Source organism: Cloeon dipterum, chromosome 1, assembly GCF_949628265.1.
Source record: "Cloeon dipterum chromosome 1, ieCloDipt1.1, whole genome shotgun sequence".
Classification (NCBI taxonomy): Eukaryota; Metazoa; Arthropoda; class Insecta; order Ephemeroptera; family Baetidae; genus Cloeon; species Cloeon dipterum.
Window position 1 is genome coordinate 14,236,511 of NC_088786.1, and position 16,897 is coordinate 14,253,407.

At 39.6% G+C, this 16,897-nt stretch overlaps 3 protein-coding genes across 4 annotated transcripts in view; 1 reads left to right on the forward strand and 2 right to left on the reverse strand.

The window, feature by feature from the left end:
* The first annotated feature begins 66 nt into the window (after nucleotides 1-66).
* Nucleotides 67-1,042, forward strand: mRpS25 (mitochondrial ribosomal protein S25). The gene is made up of 4 exons (XM_065476374.1): nucleotides 67-419; nucleotides 478-584; nucleotides 654-741; nucleotides 801-1,042. Exons 1-4 carry the CDS (start codon nucleotides 283-285, stop codon nucleotides 970-972), a joined length of 504 nt encoding a protein of 167 aa, XP_065332446.1. The 5' UTR covers nucleotides 67-282; the 3' UTR covers nucleotides 973-1,042.
* Nucleotides 1,043-1,045: 3 nt separating this feature from the next.
* LOC135934534 (venom dipeptidyl peptidase 4-like) lies at nucleotides 1,046-16,100 on the reverse strand. Of its 2 annotated transcripts, none has more exons than XM_065476359.1 (15): nucleotides 15,892-16,100; nucleotides 5,027-5,258; nucleotides 4,722-4,894; nucleotides 4,303-4,355; nucleotides 4,043-4,245; nucleotides 3,820-3,989; nucleotides 3,662-3,762; nucleotides 3,472-3,598; nucleotides 3,163-3,401; nucleotides 2,569-2,794; nucleotides 2,266-2,453; nucleotides 2,009-2,203; nucleotides 1,674-1,834; nucleotides 1,327-1,544; nucleotides 1,046-1,269 (listed from the first exon to the last, which is right to left on the reverse strand). In XM_065476359.1, the coding sequence occupies exons 1-15, from the start codon at nucleotides 15,976-15,978 to the stop codon at nucleotides 1,165-1,167; spliced, it is 2,478 nt and encodes an 825-aa protein (XP_065332431.1). In that variant the 5' UTR covers nucleotides 15,979-16,100; the 3' UTR covers nucleotides 1,046-1,164. The 2 variants fall into 2 exon arrangements, with proteins under 2 accessions (XP_065332431.1, XP_065332432.1); XM_065476360.1 differs by lacking the exon at nucleotides 15,892-16,100 and adding an exon at nucleotides 8,301-8,440.
* jp (junctophilin) overlaps nucleotides 8,413-16,897 on the reverse strand; it is a 74,403-nt gene continuing 65,918 nt past the window's right edge. Inside the window, exon 8 of the mRNA XM_065476357.1 lies at nucleotides 8,413-8,525. Within this exon, the coding sequence (XP_065332429.1) occupies nucleotides 8,448-8,525 (78 nt within the window). The 3' untranslated portion in view covers nucleotides 8,413-8,447. The remainder of the gene's footprint in view (nucleotides 8,526-16,897) is intronic.

Below are 16,897 nucleotides of genomic sequence, written 5' to 3' on the forward strand. Positions count from 1 at the left end.
ACTACGACTACTTCACTACTCTTGTTCACGTCTCGGGTGATGGACAGAGGCAGATACATACGCGCTTAGCACTGGTACCGGTTTCATTCCTACCGCTTGCATAGTGCCACGCCTACATCGAAAACAGCAACACCCGCAACACCTATTTTGTTAGCAGCACACATGTGAGAGAAAATTATTGGTTTGTTGTTTGTTTTGGTTGCCTGGCGAAGTGGTCTGTGACCTGTGACTCTTTTCTCAATACATACTTTCTTCTGGAAATTAATCAAATTCGAACAAGCCATGCCTTTCATGAAAGGAATCGCTCCAATCAGGAGAACTGTGCAATATCTGCAGTCTGGAAAGTTATCTTTGAAAGACAGGGTCCAGGTTTTTTCTGTTCATTACAACAGATTAGGAGAAAATCACCAGGGTGCAAGGTAGGAATCGTTTCTGCTTTGATTTCAAAATTTAATAAACAATTTAAACTTTTAACAGGGATTTCGTTTTCTGGAATTTGCCTCAAGTTCAGTATCAAAATCCTCAAGTCCAAGTTGTTACGTTCAAGAACATGACACCAACTCCCTTCATCCGTTGTTATTTAGGTATGTTCAAAAATACATTTTCACCCGATTCAATTAATTAAGATTCTTGGTGTATGTACTTTATTTCAGATAGTGGAGATGATGTTTTGATAGATGTAGATAACAAATCAAAAGAAGAGATCGAGAGCCACCTTAAATTAGTCATTTGTAAATCAGAGTAAGATATTAATTAAATCTCTTACCATTGAATTCTAACTATTGATTAATTGAATTTAGTGAGCTTCTTGCAAAAGAGGCCATCGCACAAGAGAAGAAGGACAATGAAGCTAACTTTGGCTACGGCTGTCAACGACACTGCATTTGCGAAATGCCAGGGCAGGTTCCTTGCTCGGCGGTTTGTCCACTACCGAATCACATGCGGGGGAAGCTGAGATTTGCCACAGATTAATTACTCCAACAAAGACTTGCTTAGCTTGTAGTCCGTGGAATAAAAAAGGTCAGAATTAATATTAAAACAACGGTTGGGTTTACATTTACTTAAATATTTATTTCATTATTATAGAAAGTAATTGCAATTCAAACTCCCTGTTTTCAAACTCGCAGTTGGCACATTAGAAAAATAGCACACGTCTCATTAATTTCACAATCTCTTGGGCAAATCCAAGCACTGATCTAGGAAGCTCTCCAGTGTGTGGTACAAATGCGGTGAAACACCACTCAGGCCGTGCGCTTCGTCAGGGTAGCTCTGAATTACAAGGGTTATCAATCCAATGCCTGGAATTATTTATAATTTTTTTCATACCTGTTGGTGGAACAAAATGTCCTTTGCTTCAAGAGCCTTGGACAGCATCATTGCTTGTTGATAGTGGACATTGTCGTCAGCGGTGCCATGGATTAGCATATACCTGTCCTCATTCCGACCCAAATTATCCACAATGAGGTTAAGGTTCGCATCCCTGTATCCCAGGTAGTTGTCGCTCTCAGTTGGCAGACCCATGTAGCGCTCAGTGTAAATCGAGTCTGTTGAATAATTTTAAATGCGAAATTCAGAAGAGATACTTTTATTTTGTGTGGTTAAATTTTATTATTATACTTCAGCAAAATCTTACTTTTAGTGTGGCGGCCCCAAACCATAAATTTATCACTCACCATAATAAGCCCAGTCAGTGACTGGAGCAACTGAAATTCCGCAACGGAAGACACCAGATGTATCCTTAGCCAGGGCCATGCCGGTGCTGTATCCACCGTAGCTCCAGCCCCAGATGGCGGTTCTGGTTTTGTCTATGTATGGGAAAGTGTCTTGCAAGTGCCTGTAATTGGAAAAATTAAATTTGTAAGGCAGGTCATTTCAATTTATTAACACTGCGATGAATTGCAGTCTGACACCAATCATAATAATTATGTTCATCTTTTTTACTTGACATGGCGCTGCAATTTTGCTAGGTAACAAACTAGTTTTCGCCTTATCCTTTGACCATTTTTACCTGGTGACATTGATTTGGTCTTCGATCTCAACGCTACCAAGCTTTCGATAGCCAGCAAAGAGGACGTTGTCGCCTTTAAGGCCAGATCCGCGGCCATCGATATAGGCGTAAATGATGCTCTTGTTAGTGGTAAGATAGGTGCCCCAGTCACCCTTGAATCTGTCGTTTACTTGCGAGGAGTCTGGTCCACCATATCTACAATGAGGGTGTCGTGTTATTAATGGAATCGCCCATGAGGCCTCATTATTAATTCATACACATTGATCAGCATGGGGTATTTGGTGTTGCCGGAAGTGTCCATATCAGGGGGCAGAAGCATCTCAGCGTATGCCTGCATTCCTCCGGGCACGTCCACGAACAGACGCTTGCTCGTAGGCCTTGAGTGAGTGTTCATGAAGTCAAACAACCTCGTGTTTTCCTCCCATACCGCCAGACGGTCACGATTCTGACATTTTTTTAATTCAAAATTAGTGAAAGTGGGTCACAATGCAAACAAGGAAAATAAGTGCGAGGCTGTTTGCTCACTCATTGTCAGTTTACTGATTATTTACGAAACGCACCTTATTGAAAATGACTACTCCAGGGACGTCAGGGCCGTTGCAAGTGATAGTGTAGTAACTATGCGCTTTGCTGAAAGAAGCGGCAACATAAGTGCAGGCAAGTCTGCTATCGGTAACTCTGACGCCGCACGAGATGCACTCTGGATCGGATGGGCTGGCCACGTTGTCTGAAACGCTGTACAGACTTTGTTGTGCAGGGTCTTTGGGGCTTGTAGCCAGGAAGTAACTGCAAATTGATGAGTTGTTGATTCATTTAAAATTTTTAAAAACTCTTAAAACGATAAATATGCAAAGTTCTTAAATATGCAATTATACGCGACTGTCGCACTTGCAACGGAAGAAGAAAGAAACACAAAAGAACCATGATGTGTCATAAGTGGCACGCTATCATTGACTGGACAACTGCTTGACCTCAACCAACAGACATTCCTAAATGATAATTTGGATTGAGGCCACATAAATGAAAATTTACAAAATGTAAGAGAAAAATATTCAAGCAAAGGCTAAGTCGTTAAGTTGCAGCGATTGCATTTTTTGTATAAATTCACACCTAATTTTTATATTAAAAAAAAAAATTCAAGGTAAAAAGCTTACATTTTCCCGTCAGTTTCGTCCCAACCGACGATGCTTGTCACAACAAATTCTCCCCTGGTGAGCGCTGTGGTAGCCTTGGCGCCCTTTGACACGTCCTTGGTAACCATTGTCAGGTGCCTGAAATCCCCGACTGTGCCCTGATTCTGCGAACTGATGATGAGGAAGCGGTTGCCGTCGGCCGACACCTTGGGAGGCACAAACTGGTCCACCCAGCCATTCTCCTGCTGCTTGTCCAAGACCTGCAAAGCACATATTTTATTAAGTTATATGAGACGTGATTCCACTTTTATTATTTTGACTTGTACATACCGTGACTGGGCTACCGCTGCCGGCGGCGTCGTGCGTGGTGATCAGCATTCTATTCTGCACCCTATTCATCCATACGGCCAGAACTTCGTTGACCTTTGTCCAGGTCACTGTGGCGATGATGTGATCTCTGGATATATTTGAATTATACTCCGTTAAATGAGATTAGACTTTCTATAAATTCATTACTTACTCTCCAACCTCCGCAGGTGGGGTTAGGACAACAGGAACTGTGCTTCCTGGTACAGTGAGGTCAACGGAATTTAGGGTCACTGTTGGGTTCGGAGAGCCTGGCTACGAGTGGGAATATTCATTTTACAAAAGGTGTTCTTTTAATTCCTCTGAGCTCACCTTTGGATAGCGAATTTTAATGTCAATGGGATACTGGAAGAATAACTCATCTGGTTGGCCATAGTAGGGGAAGTTCATGATTTTCACGTTGCTGTCGTCAAAGGTGATGTACGCCAGTTTGCTTCCATCAGGAGAGAACCACATTGCCGTATTATCTCCAATAACCTCCTCTGATGAAGAGAACTATTTTAATTCTGGTCATTTTTTACGCATTATTCTATACCCTCATAAACCCAGTCAGGAATTCCATTGTACAAGATATCTGGTTTGTCAGTGTTTGTGAGCGTCACGATGTCTTTGTCGTCGGCTGCCTTCTTGTAGAAAATGTTGTAATTCCCCACATAAGCCAGAGCGTTCCCTTGTGGTGCCCATTTTACCAACTGCAGGCGCTGAGATCCATCCGGCCTGATCAAGTCTGTCGCAACTCTAAAAATTAAAGATAAAACAATAAAAAAGAATATAAATTGTGGGGTTGAAACTTACTTAGTGCTTAGATTGATGACCGTGTAGTTAGCGTAGTACGAATGCCGGAATTTCTGCACGTGAATTTAGTTCATTAGAAAGATTCTAAAAAATTGCCTTTCATTTGATTTGTTGGTAAAACTTATATATGTATGTTTGAGGAGTAAGTCCACTAGTAGATTTTTAAAACCTGGAAAGCTAATCCAGACACAGTACTCACAAACAAACTACTTCCCCGCCTAAATTTTCTTAATAATTATTTATGACCGTCAACTCAAGTTAACATTCAATTAAAAACTACTGCCAGAATTCCTCGTTTTATCTTTTCAATTTTTTAGATTTTGAATTTGAAGTTGCCTATTTGATCAGCAACAAACTTAATCTCGAAATTCATTCCTCAAAAAATCAAAGAAAATTTTCTGGTGTTGATTTAGACCAACCTTTTGGTAATCATACGCAATCAATAGGAATTGTTTGTCTGCGGACAACTGCTTGACAAAACTAATGCTGAGCCTCTCGTCTTCTTGTGGCGTCAACAAAGTCTCAGTCTTGTTGGTAAGCACATCGAGTAACACCAGCTCGCCCAATTTGTTCGTGTACATAAGCTCCGAGTCTGCAAATATATTTATCAGGAACTGGTTATATCGTATTCGCCTCGGGCGTGGAAGAAAAAATAAATAAAATTTGCGCTGCAGGAGAAGCAAAAGCTGCAGAGAGAAGAGAGCCAAATGTGCTGCTGGCTTACCTGAAATCCAGGATGCGTTGAATCGCACCGCCGAGAAGTTGCCATCGAGATAATTTTCAAGGCTAAAGGGCGGGCGTGGGTCTTTGCTTTCGGACGAATTGCCGCCCTGATCGTTGCCTCCCAGGGTTAAAAGGAGAACGACCACTACGACGACGACGATGGTGGTCAGGCCGCCGGTAAAAATAAGAGTCTTGCGACTGCAACGGCCTCTGCTTTTGTCGTCCAATAAATCCTGCAAAAAAATCGTTGTAATTTTTAGTCTCAAATGTTTTGATTATGTCGTCGTTGACATTATATGTTATGTATTTATTAAGTGGTCAACTTATTTGGCAATAAAGCTCTAATAGTCATAACTGCGTGACTCAGGTAGTATTATCAACTAAAATAAAAGCTTTGAAAAACGCACTCCATCAATTACCAATAACTGGAAATGTTTCAAAAATAGAGGAACGTCCGACTATATAATAATTAAGTTAGCTGGTTTTACTACTAGGAGTAACACCAATTCACTGATTTAATCAAACGCGCCCATAAATAAATTGAGCTAAAATAACAAAATTTTCTTATTTTGTACACGCACTACATTTTATGAATCTATGTTCAAGGCACTCAAGATCTGCTCTATCGAGCTAATTTCAAGGCCATCGTCGTGCATTGTTCGTTATCAAGAGCGTGTATGGAGAACAATAGAAAGGCAAAATCTCCCAGCAAGCTTAAAATTTTAACTTAAAGATGGACATCACTTGACACAGATACTTAGCTAATCAAGCAACAAAAGATTATTCTTTAGACTTTTAGCTGATAAAAATTTTAAGAGATTCAAAGTGGTTCAAAATAAATTGGATTGGAAATTTTGCTATCAAAGAAAGCTTAGCAAAATTACAAACAAATAATATTCAGACTATTTGTTCAGGTGTTATCGGATTTTTTCGTAATTTCTAGATTAAAGCTGTCTCGATATTAACGGGGAAATTCGATTTTCTGTTTCCTGTCAGCGTGTTTTGGGCATGGTTGCTATGCAGACTCCAACAAAACCTCTATTTTACAGAAGAAAACTATGGTCAAAAAATAAATTGTATTTAATTACTGTAAAAAATTATTCGGTTAGTAATTTACCAAAAATGAGCTAATTTTAAGTTGTGATTGTGCTAAAATTGTTAAAATATTGCAAAGTCAACCTAGCATATATATATGCAAACAAAAATGGAATCCGTGATAATTTCGCTACGGCGAACGAAGGCGGCACCTTAAAATTTTGCCTCTCGCACGATGTGACAGGAGACGGGCGAGAAACGCGAAACGGAGATGAGACTCTTCGACGTTATGGGCTCGCTAGACCCCCAGGACACGAAACTCGATATACACATACACGTAGCTCGTTTGCACCGCACGGCGACGGACCCAAGAGAGTTAGGCCAGGATATTGACTTCACTCGCGCAAGCAGCAAGGAATCATGCTTAATTACTTTGCCAAGTGTGGGAATTTTTCATTTCGTTACAATATTGACAGGTGCGTGCCGCTCCACGCGATAATCCGATACCCTGTTTGCATGTTGCGTGAGGGAAGGTAACCAAAATCAATTTTGTCTGCAGGATATTGGCACCCTGTTGAAATTGATATATTTAGAAGGCATAGCGAACGTTTCAATATTTAAAAAAAGAGTTTTCAAAATTCTTTCAAATATTTTACAGCAAAAAAAGAGTGGAATGATGTGCCATCAGTAGTGAAGGACTGTTCTGCGGCACAGTTTCCTACCATGTGCAAGGCGTATGTGATTGCAAGATTTAAATGTGTGATTTTTTGTGATGTGTTACGATTACTAGTCTGGGCTCACTTCGGCTTTGTCCGCAAGGGCAGGGTCTTAGTAACGTGTTTTCCTGAAGTGTCGCCCTTTCTCACATGATTTATATATGTATTTGACTTGTGATAACATTAATGTATTAATGTATTATGACAAAGTGTGAGAATAAATAATAATAATAATAATAAAATGTGGAAAATTCCACGCAAGTAATTAACTGAAAGAAAAAAACTTCAAAATGGCTCATAAATTAATATCCTCATAAAGAGCATACAACAATTTGTGGGTTTTCTTTCTCTTTTATGTTTTCGAAGTCTAACTGGTAAGCTCAAAACCGAATGTCCTTTCAACACACAGAGCCGATTAATTGAAAATATTATGTGGTGAATTAATGGGAAAGCAGGATCGTTATATCCGAGTTGTTATTAATATCACATAGGTCTTTAACTATCATTTTACCTTGAACGCTAAACTGATTGTATGGAGGATTAAAAAAATATGCAAATTTTGATTCTTGTAACAGAAGAGGGAATTTTCATATGAGTTTTAAGATAATTTGTTGATGTGAAACCAAATCGACTTGAGTTGTCATCTGATTTTGAGCGCTTTAGTAATATTATAAAGTAAAATTTTAAATTTTCTGCTGCACAATTAATGAAAATATCTAAATATTCCTTCGTGTTTGCATACATATTTTAGAGTTTCGACAAGTTTTGGCAAGGATCTATTGATTTTCATTTTGCTGAGATAGTGCAATTGAGATAAACCTGAGATTTTGACAACGCTGCAGCAGTAGTTTAATATAAAGGCGTCGCTTCTTCCAAATCTCTTGCACGAACGTGAAACTTTTGAATTTGTTCAGAGGGAGCGAAGACAAAGATAAAATTGAACAATGTGACCTCTTGCACCCATCATTTCCAAATAAGTTTTTCTGACACATTATGTACTACAGAATCAGAACTCCAAAAAACAAAGATATAGACAAAAGTGAAAACTTAATTGTCATAAAAAAGAAAACACTTGTCACGAAATATTAGGAAATAAAAAACAGTATATATTCGTTGGTGTTGCATCAAGGTTTACACATTCTCGCACTGTCCCGTGCACACCAGCATATGGATTTTCGCTAATGCTCAACTCCCATCAAGTTCGTTTGTTTGCGAGACGAGCCACAACATCTATTCGGGGACAAACGTGACAGATAATGTGATTGATATTCTGTGCGGTATGTCTGCATCATTATCTCGAAACATATGGGAATTTTTGCATTGGAATTGAATTATCTCAGGTTTCCTTCCAGATATTATAGTTTTCACGTTTCAATGGCTTAAAACAATTCTCAAATAAGGACGCAATAATTTAAATATCCTGGGACACCACTCAGAAAATTTTCAAAAACCAGGCACGGGTGCAAAATTTCGGCGCTGATTATTTTGAGGTCGATAGTGGGGTTTGGTCGGGGGTGGGATTACCTCGTGGCTGTTGGTGCCCATCTCGAGGCTGACCCGCGGCGACGACATGCCGGTGTCGGAAACCCTACCCGCGCTCATGTTCGACGCGGGGCCAAGCACACACTGACAGACGGCGAGTCGTCGACTGGTCCCTCACTCGTCGGTCGGTCAGGCCCTCAGCGCTGTGTCTAAAGTAGCAGGTGACGCGATTGCGCGGCAGGTGGGGTGCATGCACCTTTTGTCGTTCTTTCAGCGGAGTGCTTCTGGCGGACACTAGGGGCCACACTCTTTTGCCACGTTGTCCGCGTTTGGTATATGCTGCTGCTGCTGCTGCTCGGCTTGATGGCCAATTCAAAACGTACGTGCCTCCGCACTAGTAACCTACATTTATGCCCGCTTCCTTTCTTCCTGCACCTGCCAATTCAGAATACGTGGTCGTTTCACGCTTTGCGGCATATTAACATGCAATGATATATTTTTCGTCGTGATTTCGTATAGGGGATCTCACCAAATCTGTTTAATTTTAATTAAATACGCAATTAGACCTCCATGACTCAAACCAAAAGTGATAACAAAAGCTGCATATTTATTAATTTCTATTATTCTGATGTTAATCCGACACATACTAAAAATATATTTACCATAAAAATTATTGAAATTTATAAGCCGGCTGTCACTTTGGTTTAATCAAACAAAACATACAAATTGACGAATATTAAGTCGTTTTTTTAAATGTGTGCATTACTAGTTGCAGGATGGAATTTATAGTTTTCTCTAACAAACATCACGGCGAAAATATTTCCGTTGCTGTAAAAATTTTAATGCTCTGTTGTGTTCGATTTCTCTTTACCCGCACACAGTTCAATATGCCAGTCACGTTAGTTTTCTCAAGCAAAGGGGCAAAATGCGGGCCGGATTAAATTTTCCGCATTTCTTATTCGTTTCATTTTCACAAACCCAGATAAAACGGTAAAAAATTTGATTTACCGTAAGCATAATTTTGTAGCGCTATTGCAATAATCAAAGTTATGGTTAAATCGAGCATCTATGAAAAAGCACTTTAAGTGGAGCAAAGCTTTTATATCATATGGAATGGAAAGATATTAAACTGAAGCTGCGTTCTAATTGAAACAAATATTGCAGCATACTTTTATGCTGAAATTTTCGGTTAAATATACGCAACTGCAGCTGTGCGTAAAAATACGAAACCTTTTGCATGGCCAAGCTAAAATCATGCGTTCTTAACGTGCGCCACGAATTATTTTCCAGGAATGATGAGACTATTAAATCAATATCAACACTTTTGGTTAAATTCTGCGAACCACGACTATGCAAAATTACTTTGGCCTATGGGCCTTTTTTTTTTTTTTTTTTTTATGACAAGAAGCAACTCAGCTCTCAGACATGTTGTGCATTAAGTGTCAAAAGAAAAGTGGGCAATCTTTGCAAGTAGGACTCGCTCTCCACCTTTCGCTTGGCGGATGAGCATGCCTGTCATGATTTGAAAGCCGAAACTCGTTCGTCAAAGAAAGAGAGCCAAGTTGCAGTAGGATTATGCTCGTGCCACATTTAAATATTGTCACGAGCTTGCAGATCGATATTTCTATATCCGATCTCCACATATTTACAAACAAATTCGTGTCTTATCCATTACAAATAAGGCAAATAAATGATTGAAAAAAATAATTCAAATTGAACAGCATCCAATGATGACGTACCTATGTTTCCCTCGTGTTTCGGTACTATTTCCGCCGCCTTTGTTGCCAACAAATGAGATTACGGCCAAAAGCGAAGAAGCCCAAGAATAAACATTTGTGTAAGTGCCACTTGGATATTATGTGTGCAGTTTTATTACTGCCTAACACGTGTTTGACTCTTGAACCACACGAAGTTAATTCAGAGCAATGAAGCCAGTGTGGCAAATTACGTTTCTTATTTTTTACTCGTTATATTCCAAACAGCGAAGAAAATTGCAAAAGATTAATGTTGTAAATGAGTGCTTTATCTATAGGTGTTTGACCTATGTGCAAGGCGTGCAGGGGGGAAAAGAATAAAGATTATCGGCACGAGAGTTGGTCTTCTGGGGCTCACAATGCTATACTTTTGTACTTTCGTGCGACCAAGAACACCAGCTCTGGCCAGTAAATGTAATTTTCTCCGCGAGCCAACCTCAGAGAAAAACCAAAATACCTTTTTCTTTTCCTTCATAAAACTGGTTTTGCAAAAAGGCCGTGAAATCCCCATGGATTAAGGCTCGTTAAATTTCATCACTCATGGAATGTGCACACTCAAAAAGTTGAGACGTGAGAGGATCTGCATCCTGTATGCCGTCATTCTTTACCAACCAAAATCGATATCCAATTAATTTCTGTCTCCTAACTTCGGTTAAATCAGCATCTCGTAGTGCTGGCATCAAAAAGTTTTTGTTTAGTGGATTATTTTGTTGGCATTACAACACAGTCTCGCAGCATCAAATCGATCAGGTTGGCGACAACTCATTCCAATGTGGACCCGACAGCGTCTTAAGTATTTTTAGACGCGGGCGAAATAAATAATTGACTCAACCAATTATTAGTGTGTCACCGAGCAATTCCACAGCATTATGCGCCTTGTTGGCTACTATATAGCGGACACACGCCGCGTGCGAGCTTGTTTAGCTTCGGAAAGAAGTGTCAAACCAATGGCGTTTATGTGCCCTCTCGCACGCATCAGATCAACGTGATGTGCATGAGAGAGAGAGAGAGAGAGAGAGAGAGAGAGAGAGAGAGAGAGAGAGAGAGAGAGAGAGAGAGAGAGAGAGAGAGAGAGAGAGAGAGAGATCAGACTGGCCAGAGCAAATTGCATGTTGTGAGACTTTACGTCCCATCCTCCTCCACACATGCAGCAAAAAGCCGTTCTTGATCTCATTAATCTCAGGAAACTGGATTTGCAAAAGGAAACGTCAAGTAAAAGATAATCAAATATTCGCTTGAGGGAAAGCTAGGATTCTATTTTGACTAGTTAATTTTTCCAGTCCAGAAAAGGAGTAAAATAATCCTGAAATATATTACAACAACTCCATGATGAACTGTGCTTTTTCTCAATATTATAATCGCGTTGTTTGACTATCAAGTAAAAAAGGCGACAAGTCGCCAGGATCCAGTATTCAAATTTAAACTTCACTCCTGATTGCTAACAGATTGTTTTAAAACACATTCAACAGCAGTCCAAAACACAAAGTTTTGTTATATCGATCCATTGAATCAAATCAAATTAGAAATGACACAGAAAATCACCGACCAGAAAGTCGAGTTCAAGGTCTCAAAAGTGAACCTATTGCATGAGCATTGAAACGATCCTGAAACTGGCAATTTCCTGTTGCGGGTATGTGCGTCAGTCCGAACAAAATCAACTAAATATTTTCGGTCTTCAAAACACTTAGAGCAATAAAAGCCGCGAGCACACCGATTCAACGGGCGCCGAAGTATATTTAACGTGAGCATATTTACTCGAGCGGCGGCGGCGAGTCACGACGACTGATGTGTGAATCGGCTCTGCTCCGTGCGTGCGTGTGTCAAAAAAGCAGCCGGTGCTGAATTTATGCCTCGGAGCACTGCACTAATAAAAAAGCGAGCTGGGGGCCGAAACGGAACACACGGGAGACGAGCAAATCGACTGATGAACGATCACCGCCGGAGCAGCAGCCACAGACGACGACCACAGAGCACCGTCGCCAAGCCGACTGAATGATCCCGCGTCGCACACGCAGGCAAGGAGAGCGGAGAGCGACGGACGGAAAAGTGGAGAGAGAGAGAGAGAGAGAGAGAGAGAGAGAGACCACGCAGAACGGGTTTTGCATCTTTAAGTGCCAATTCGCGATGCCAAATGCTTCATTTGCGTGTCAGACTACAGAATTCCAGCTTCTCAAACACTCAATACAATTTGGTATTATTTAAGCTCAAGGTCATTATAGTCACGAATTCTAAGTATTTGAAACAAGTGGTAATGCAGTATATAGTATAGTAGTTATAGTATTAAAACTTAAAATTTAATTCTGAGTATCATCCGATTCTAAACTGAAGTGATCGAGAGAGAGAGAGAGAGAGAGAGAGAGAGAGAGAGAGAGAGAGAGAGAGAGAGAGAGAGAGAGCATAAACGTTATTTGGTTAGTTTTGTTTGCAGGAAATCTCTATTTATCTCTTTTATTTACTAAAAACCTTCGATTTTATCAAACTACATTAGCACAACAAACGGTGTTAATTTGTTAATATTAAAATTCTATTCTGTAAAATTCCATTCCACTGGCTCCATTATATGCATGAGAGTCCCTGAGCAACAGACGATTTAATTAATCAGCAGGCGCCGTTCTGCCTGACAAACGTCCTCTATTTCGCCGTTTCCCTCATGCAAATTCGTTCAAGGACTGCGGCAGCACCCAATTTTTTAATCAGCTCGGCAAAAATGCGTCGCTGCTTTAACCCCTCCGAGCCAAATCAAATTTTATGTGCTAACGAATCAATATATCCTTTTGTGTTTGGCTTCATCGTATGCAGTCCGTGAAAAGTGAGTCGCTTGCAAATCAGATCAAAAATGAAATTTATTTAGGTTGTATGTGTGTCCTAATAATTATCGAAACTTTTACACACATTGGCTGTAAATGCTGGAAATTATTTAAAATAGAAAGAAATATTTTTCCTCAGCTAATTATATAAATACTTCGAAGAATGTAACCCCCCCCTAAATTCCCAGAAAAATCATTAGAAGATGTCTGAGTGAAATATAATTAATTCCTCAAAATTATTGAAAGATAGAAAATAAGGGTCTTCTCTAATGGCGAGAAAAGTGATTTTTAAGTCCAACAAAACGAATCTGGGTCCTATATTATTTATATTCTTGCTAAAGCAAAAACTGACTTGTATATTATGTGAGTCTTTGCAAATAAGGCTCATTCAACTAAAATAATTAGACTAAAACTGATTTTTAATTTAAGCATCTGTTGTTATTGTTACCTGCTTGACGTGATCTGGCAGGTCTTGTATAAATTCTATCGTTACGTAACTTACTTCAGAATGAACAGATTAAAAGCTATCATAGCAAACATTTATTCCCTATAGTCTTTCTTGTACCATTTATAGATTGCAACATTTTTCTATTATAATTCTCAATTAAATAAGACGCACACGAGCACTGAAGAGGGTTTCCAGCTAAGAATTGCTTTATGTAGCCTTGAAAAAAAAAAGATGACAATGGAGGTTCGAAGGAGGCCAGATGAGAAACTGTTCTCCTCCGCCGCGCAGCATCCCGGTGGTTTAAACTGTTGTGTGTGAGTGTTGTTGCTTTATATTAGTTTATACAAGTTGTTTATTCCTTTCTCCCGGTGGTTCACGCGGCCGCTTCTCTTATGTATGTGATGTACGCACTATAGCTCAAAGAAGAGTGCTTATAACTGTACTTTAACCCATTCACCAAAAGGAAAAGCATTGGCGAAGCTCCCGCCGGTCGGCCGGTTGGCCGGCTGCTGCAATAGCTTTTGAATTAAAACCGTAATCACGCGCACACCCAAAATTACTTTTCAATGCAGTTATGGCCTTATGGAGTCTGTTGCGCTCGAGGAGGAATTTATTTTTTGAGTTGGTAGTGAAGGCTATTTTAATGTAAAATTAACACTCTTATTAATAATATCCTTTGAAGATTTCAACTTCTTGCTTCATTAACATTACTAAACACATAAACTAATCAGATAGTTTGCTTTCTATTGTTTGTTAGTTTGTGATAGAACTTGAGAAAATTCCAACACGATGAGTGCAAAAATTTAAAGAGGGTAAATTTTTTTTATTTCTTTTGAACTGATACGGCATTTGATGTTTAACGCAAGATTAAATGATTTTATTGTTTACTTCAAGTGACTCGAAATGCTAAAATAGCTCAACGGGCTGGGAGGCGCACTGGCGCCGACTCGCCACTTTGCTGGTTTTCGCACCTTTATTCCAGCGGCTTTGGGGACAAATGTCTGGCGTTTCAATAGAAGACTTCATCCATGCGGGGAGGCGAAAAAATGGCCACATTAGGCCCAAGCTCCTCTGCGGCCATTCGGGCCACTTGTTCCATGTTATCCACTCGGCGGTGTCATTGGGATTGGGACCTGGGACCCGATGAGCTCATAGCCAAGTCCCAGTGCTGAGCAGTGAGGTTAATTTTTTTTAAACATAAAAAATGGGTTTGAAGTCAAGGAAATCAAACATTGAACTTGCAGTGCAATTGATCGTTTGAAAAAATAGTTAATCATGTAACTGAATACTACCCATTCTACGAAAATAACTTTTAAACCATGGTATTTTTACTAACCTTTCCACCACCGCTGCAAGTTGGGAGCAAAATCATGCTATTGTAAGTTGCCTCAGGGGTTCGTGGGGGAAAACATTTCTCACTCTTTGGATAGTATTTTTATGGTTTCCACACTTATAAGAAAAAGTTGAGAAACATATATTGTGTGTTTCTTGTTTCTTTGTGCGGAGGACGGTCACTATTGGAAATGATTTGGAACGATTTGGCGGTGTCCACGTCCAAAGGGGCTGTGCATAAAATTGAACACAAAGAGGCTCGCCAGTAAAAAATCAAATAAATATGTATGACGTCGTGGTAGAGGACAAATTGTGCATTTATTTCTTGCAACAAGGAAATTCGCGTTTGGTTGTGTAGCTACGTGCAATTTGTCCTCTACGGACACGATAAGGAATAAAGGAAACTGAATATTTCCTCGGTGCGCCAAATATGGAATTGAATGCTGTTCTCTTATAGAATTAAGAACACAATCTAGGAGACTTTTCACTGCGTATACCAACTTAACTTTTGATTAAATATTCCGTTTGATTAAATACCCAGATGCGTCAATGGAAAGTGCATTTGCTGTATTTGTGTATTATGCAGCGCAAATGCATCAGTGGGCAGCTAGCTCTTAGCTGCCAGGCAAATTAAGCCAAGTGGAAAACATCACGTGAAATTCTTGTTAGTGGCCTGCATGCTGATAGAAAGTTGCCGCGGCGCGCACCGTGTTTTGTTCCTGGTGTACACTACACACTGGCACACAGCAAAAAAAGAGAGAAAAACGCATCAAGCAGGATAGCACTGTGTGCTATATAATTCCTAATCGTTGCTTGGAGTGAGTCCTTCTCTTGCTTGATTTTACTTAACTTTTACAAAATTGCCAAATACTCATACTTAAATAATTCCTTTTCATAACATACTGCGATTATTTCCACTACTCCGCGTTTTTATAATAATAAATAATTAATATGTAATGATGGAGTCACCTTGGATGTTATTGTAGCCATCCTCTCAATGTGGGGGAAAATGTCACGCTTGTGGCTCCAGGTAATTTGCTACTTTTATGTTCTGTTGGCGTCATCCCAACAACCGTATAATATTTTATTTGAATTTGCCAATGCCAATTAAAAAAGTTGGATTGATTTTTTACAACCTTTAAGGCAAAGGCAGGCTAAATCTATTGCTCCTTTCTCTCCAGAGTGATGATTTTTTGGATTTTTTGCTTTTTTCCTCATAAAGTTTGATAAAAAGTTCAGCGTTGAACCACGTGTATAGATTAACGAAAAGATATTCAGTGAAAAAATTTTACCTCCAAATCAAGTGCGTCCTCATGCTGAAGAAAGGGCGGCTCGTTGTAGATGGGCTGGTAGAGGAAATCCACACTACTTTTCTTCATGGCACCTTCGTAAAAATGTCACAACCAACGACCACTATCAAACATTGTTTCCGATATCCTGCGCTTACTTTCCTTGAAGGTCTCACTTCACAGCTCTAGCTGCGCGGCGTACTGACTGAATTTCGTGCCTTCGTGAGAAAAAAACTGCACTTTTACGTGACGGATTAGCGGCGGCGGGGATTTCACTTTCACTGCCGCAGCGCAAAATCAGCTAGGGTTCGCGCTGTGCTAATATTCTTGGAGATTATGAGCCGGGTTCAAACAGGTTTTTGTTTTTATCTCTACGTCAATGAAAAGTTAAGAGTAAAAATCCAGCCAGCTTTTTATGGAATTGCCTGTTTTGTTTGGTGTTAGGCATTTAGGAGAGGCTAAATGTATATTTTTTTTCAGAACATTCGGTCTCATTAGAATCAGACATAATAATTGCGTAATTACGCCCTGTAGCTAAATCATAGCATATTTTAAATATTTCAAAATCAGTTGAACGTTAATGAATGCATTATTACTCTAAAGCCGCGCGCGTACCAAAACACACAGACCTCTATTACGATATTTTTCATAAGATATTATGTATCTAGATGCATTTTAAAATATTTTTTTCTATTCAGTCTTTGAAGAATTCATCTCCAGTAATATTATTTTTGAAACTGCAACTAATTGTATAATACATAATTTATGCTTATCAGAGAGCGTATATACAACGCACGAGTTAGTTTGTGACATTTAACTAAAGTGAGAAGAACTTCCCACGTCTGAAAATTAATTTATGCCCAAGGGCAAGGCTCACGATCAAGATGAAATTGAAAGTATTCGTGTTTTGTATAACTGATTGTGGGTGATTTTGAGGTCAGTTCATAAAATTTGTCTACTGGGAGCATGACTGGTTATTACGGGTAAATAACCTCAAGCACAGCACACA

Coding starts and splice junctions, on each gene's coding strand:
- LOC135934534 (XM_065476359.1), bottom strand. CDS start 15,978: ATGAAGAAAAGTAGTGTGGATTTCCTCTACCAGCCCATCTACAACGAG. Junction 3,599..3,661: donor CCACCTGCGGAGGTTGGAGA/GTAAGTAATGAA, acceptor AAATATATCCAG/AGATCACATCATCGCCACAG. Junction 1,835..2,008: donor GACCAAATCAATGTCACCAG/GTAAAAATGGTC, acceptor TTCCAATTACAG/GCACTTGCAAGACACTTTCC.
- mRpS25 (XM_065476374.1), top strand. CDS start 283: ATGCCTTTCATGAAAGGAATCGCTCCAATCAGGAGAACTGTGCAATAT. Junction 585..653: donor CTTCATCCGTTGTTATTTAG/GTATGTTCAAAA, acceptor ACTTTATTTCAG/ATAGTGGAGATGATGTTTTG. Junction 742..800: donor TTAGTCATTTGTAAATCAGA/GTAAGATATTAA, acceptor AATTGAATTTAG/TGAGCTTCTTGCAAAAGAGG.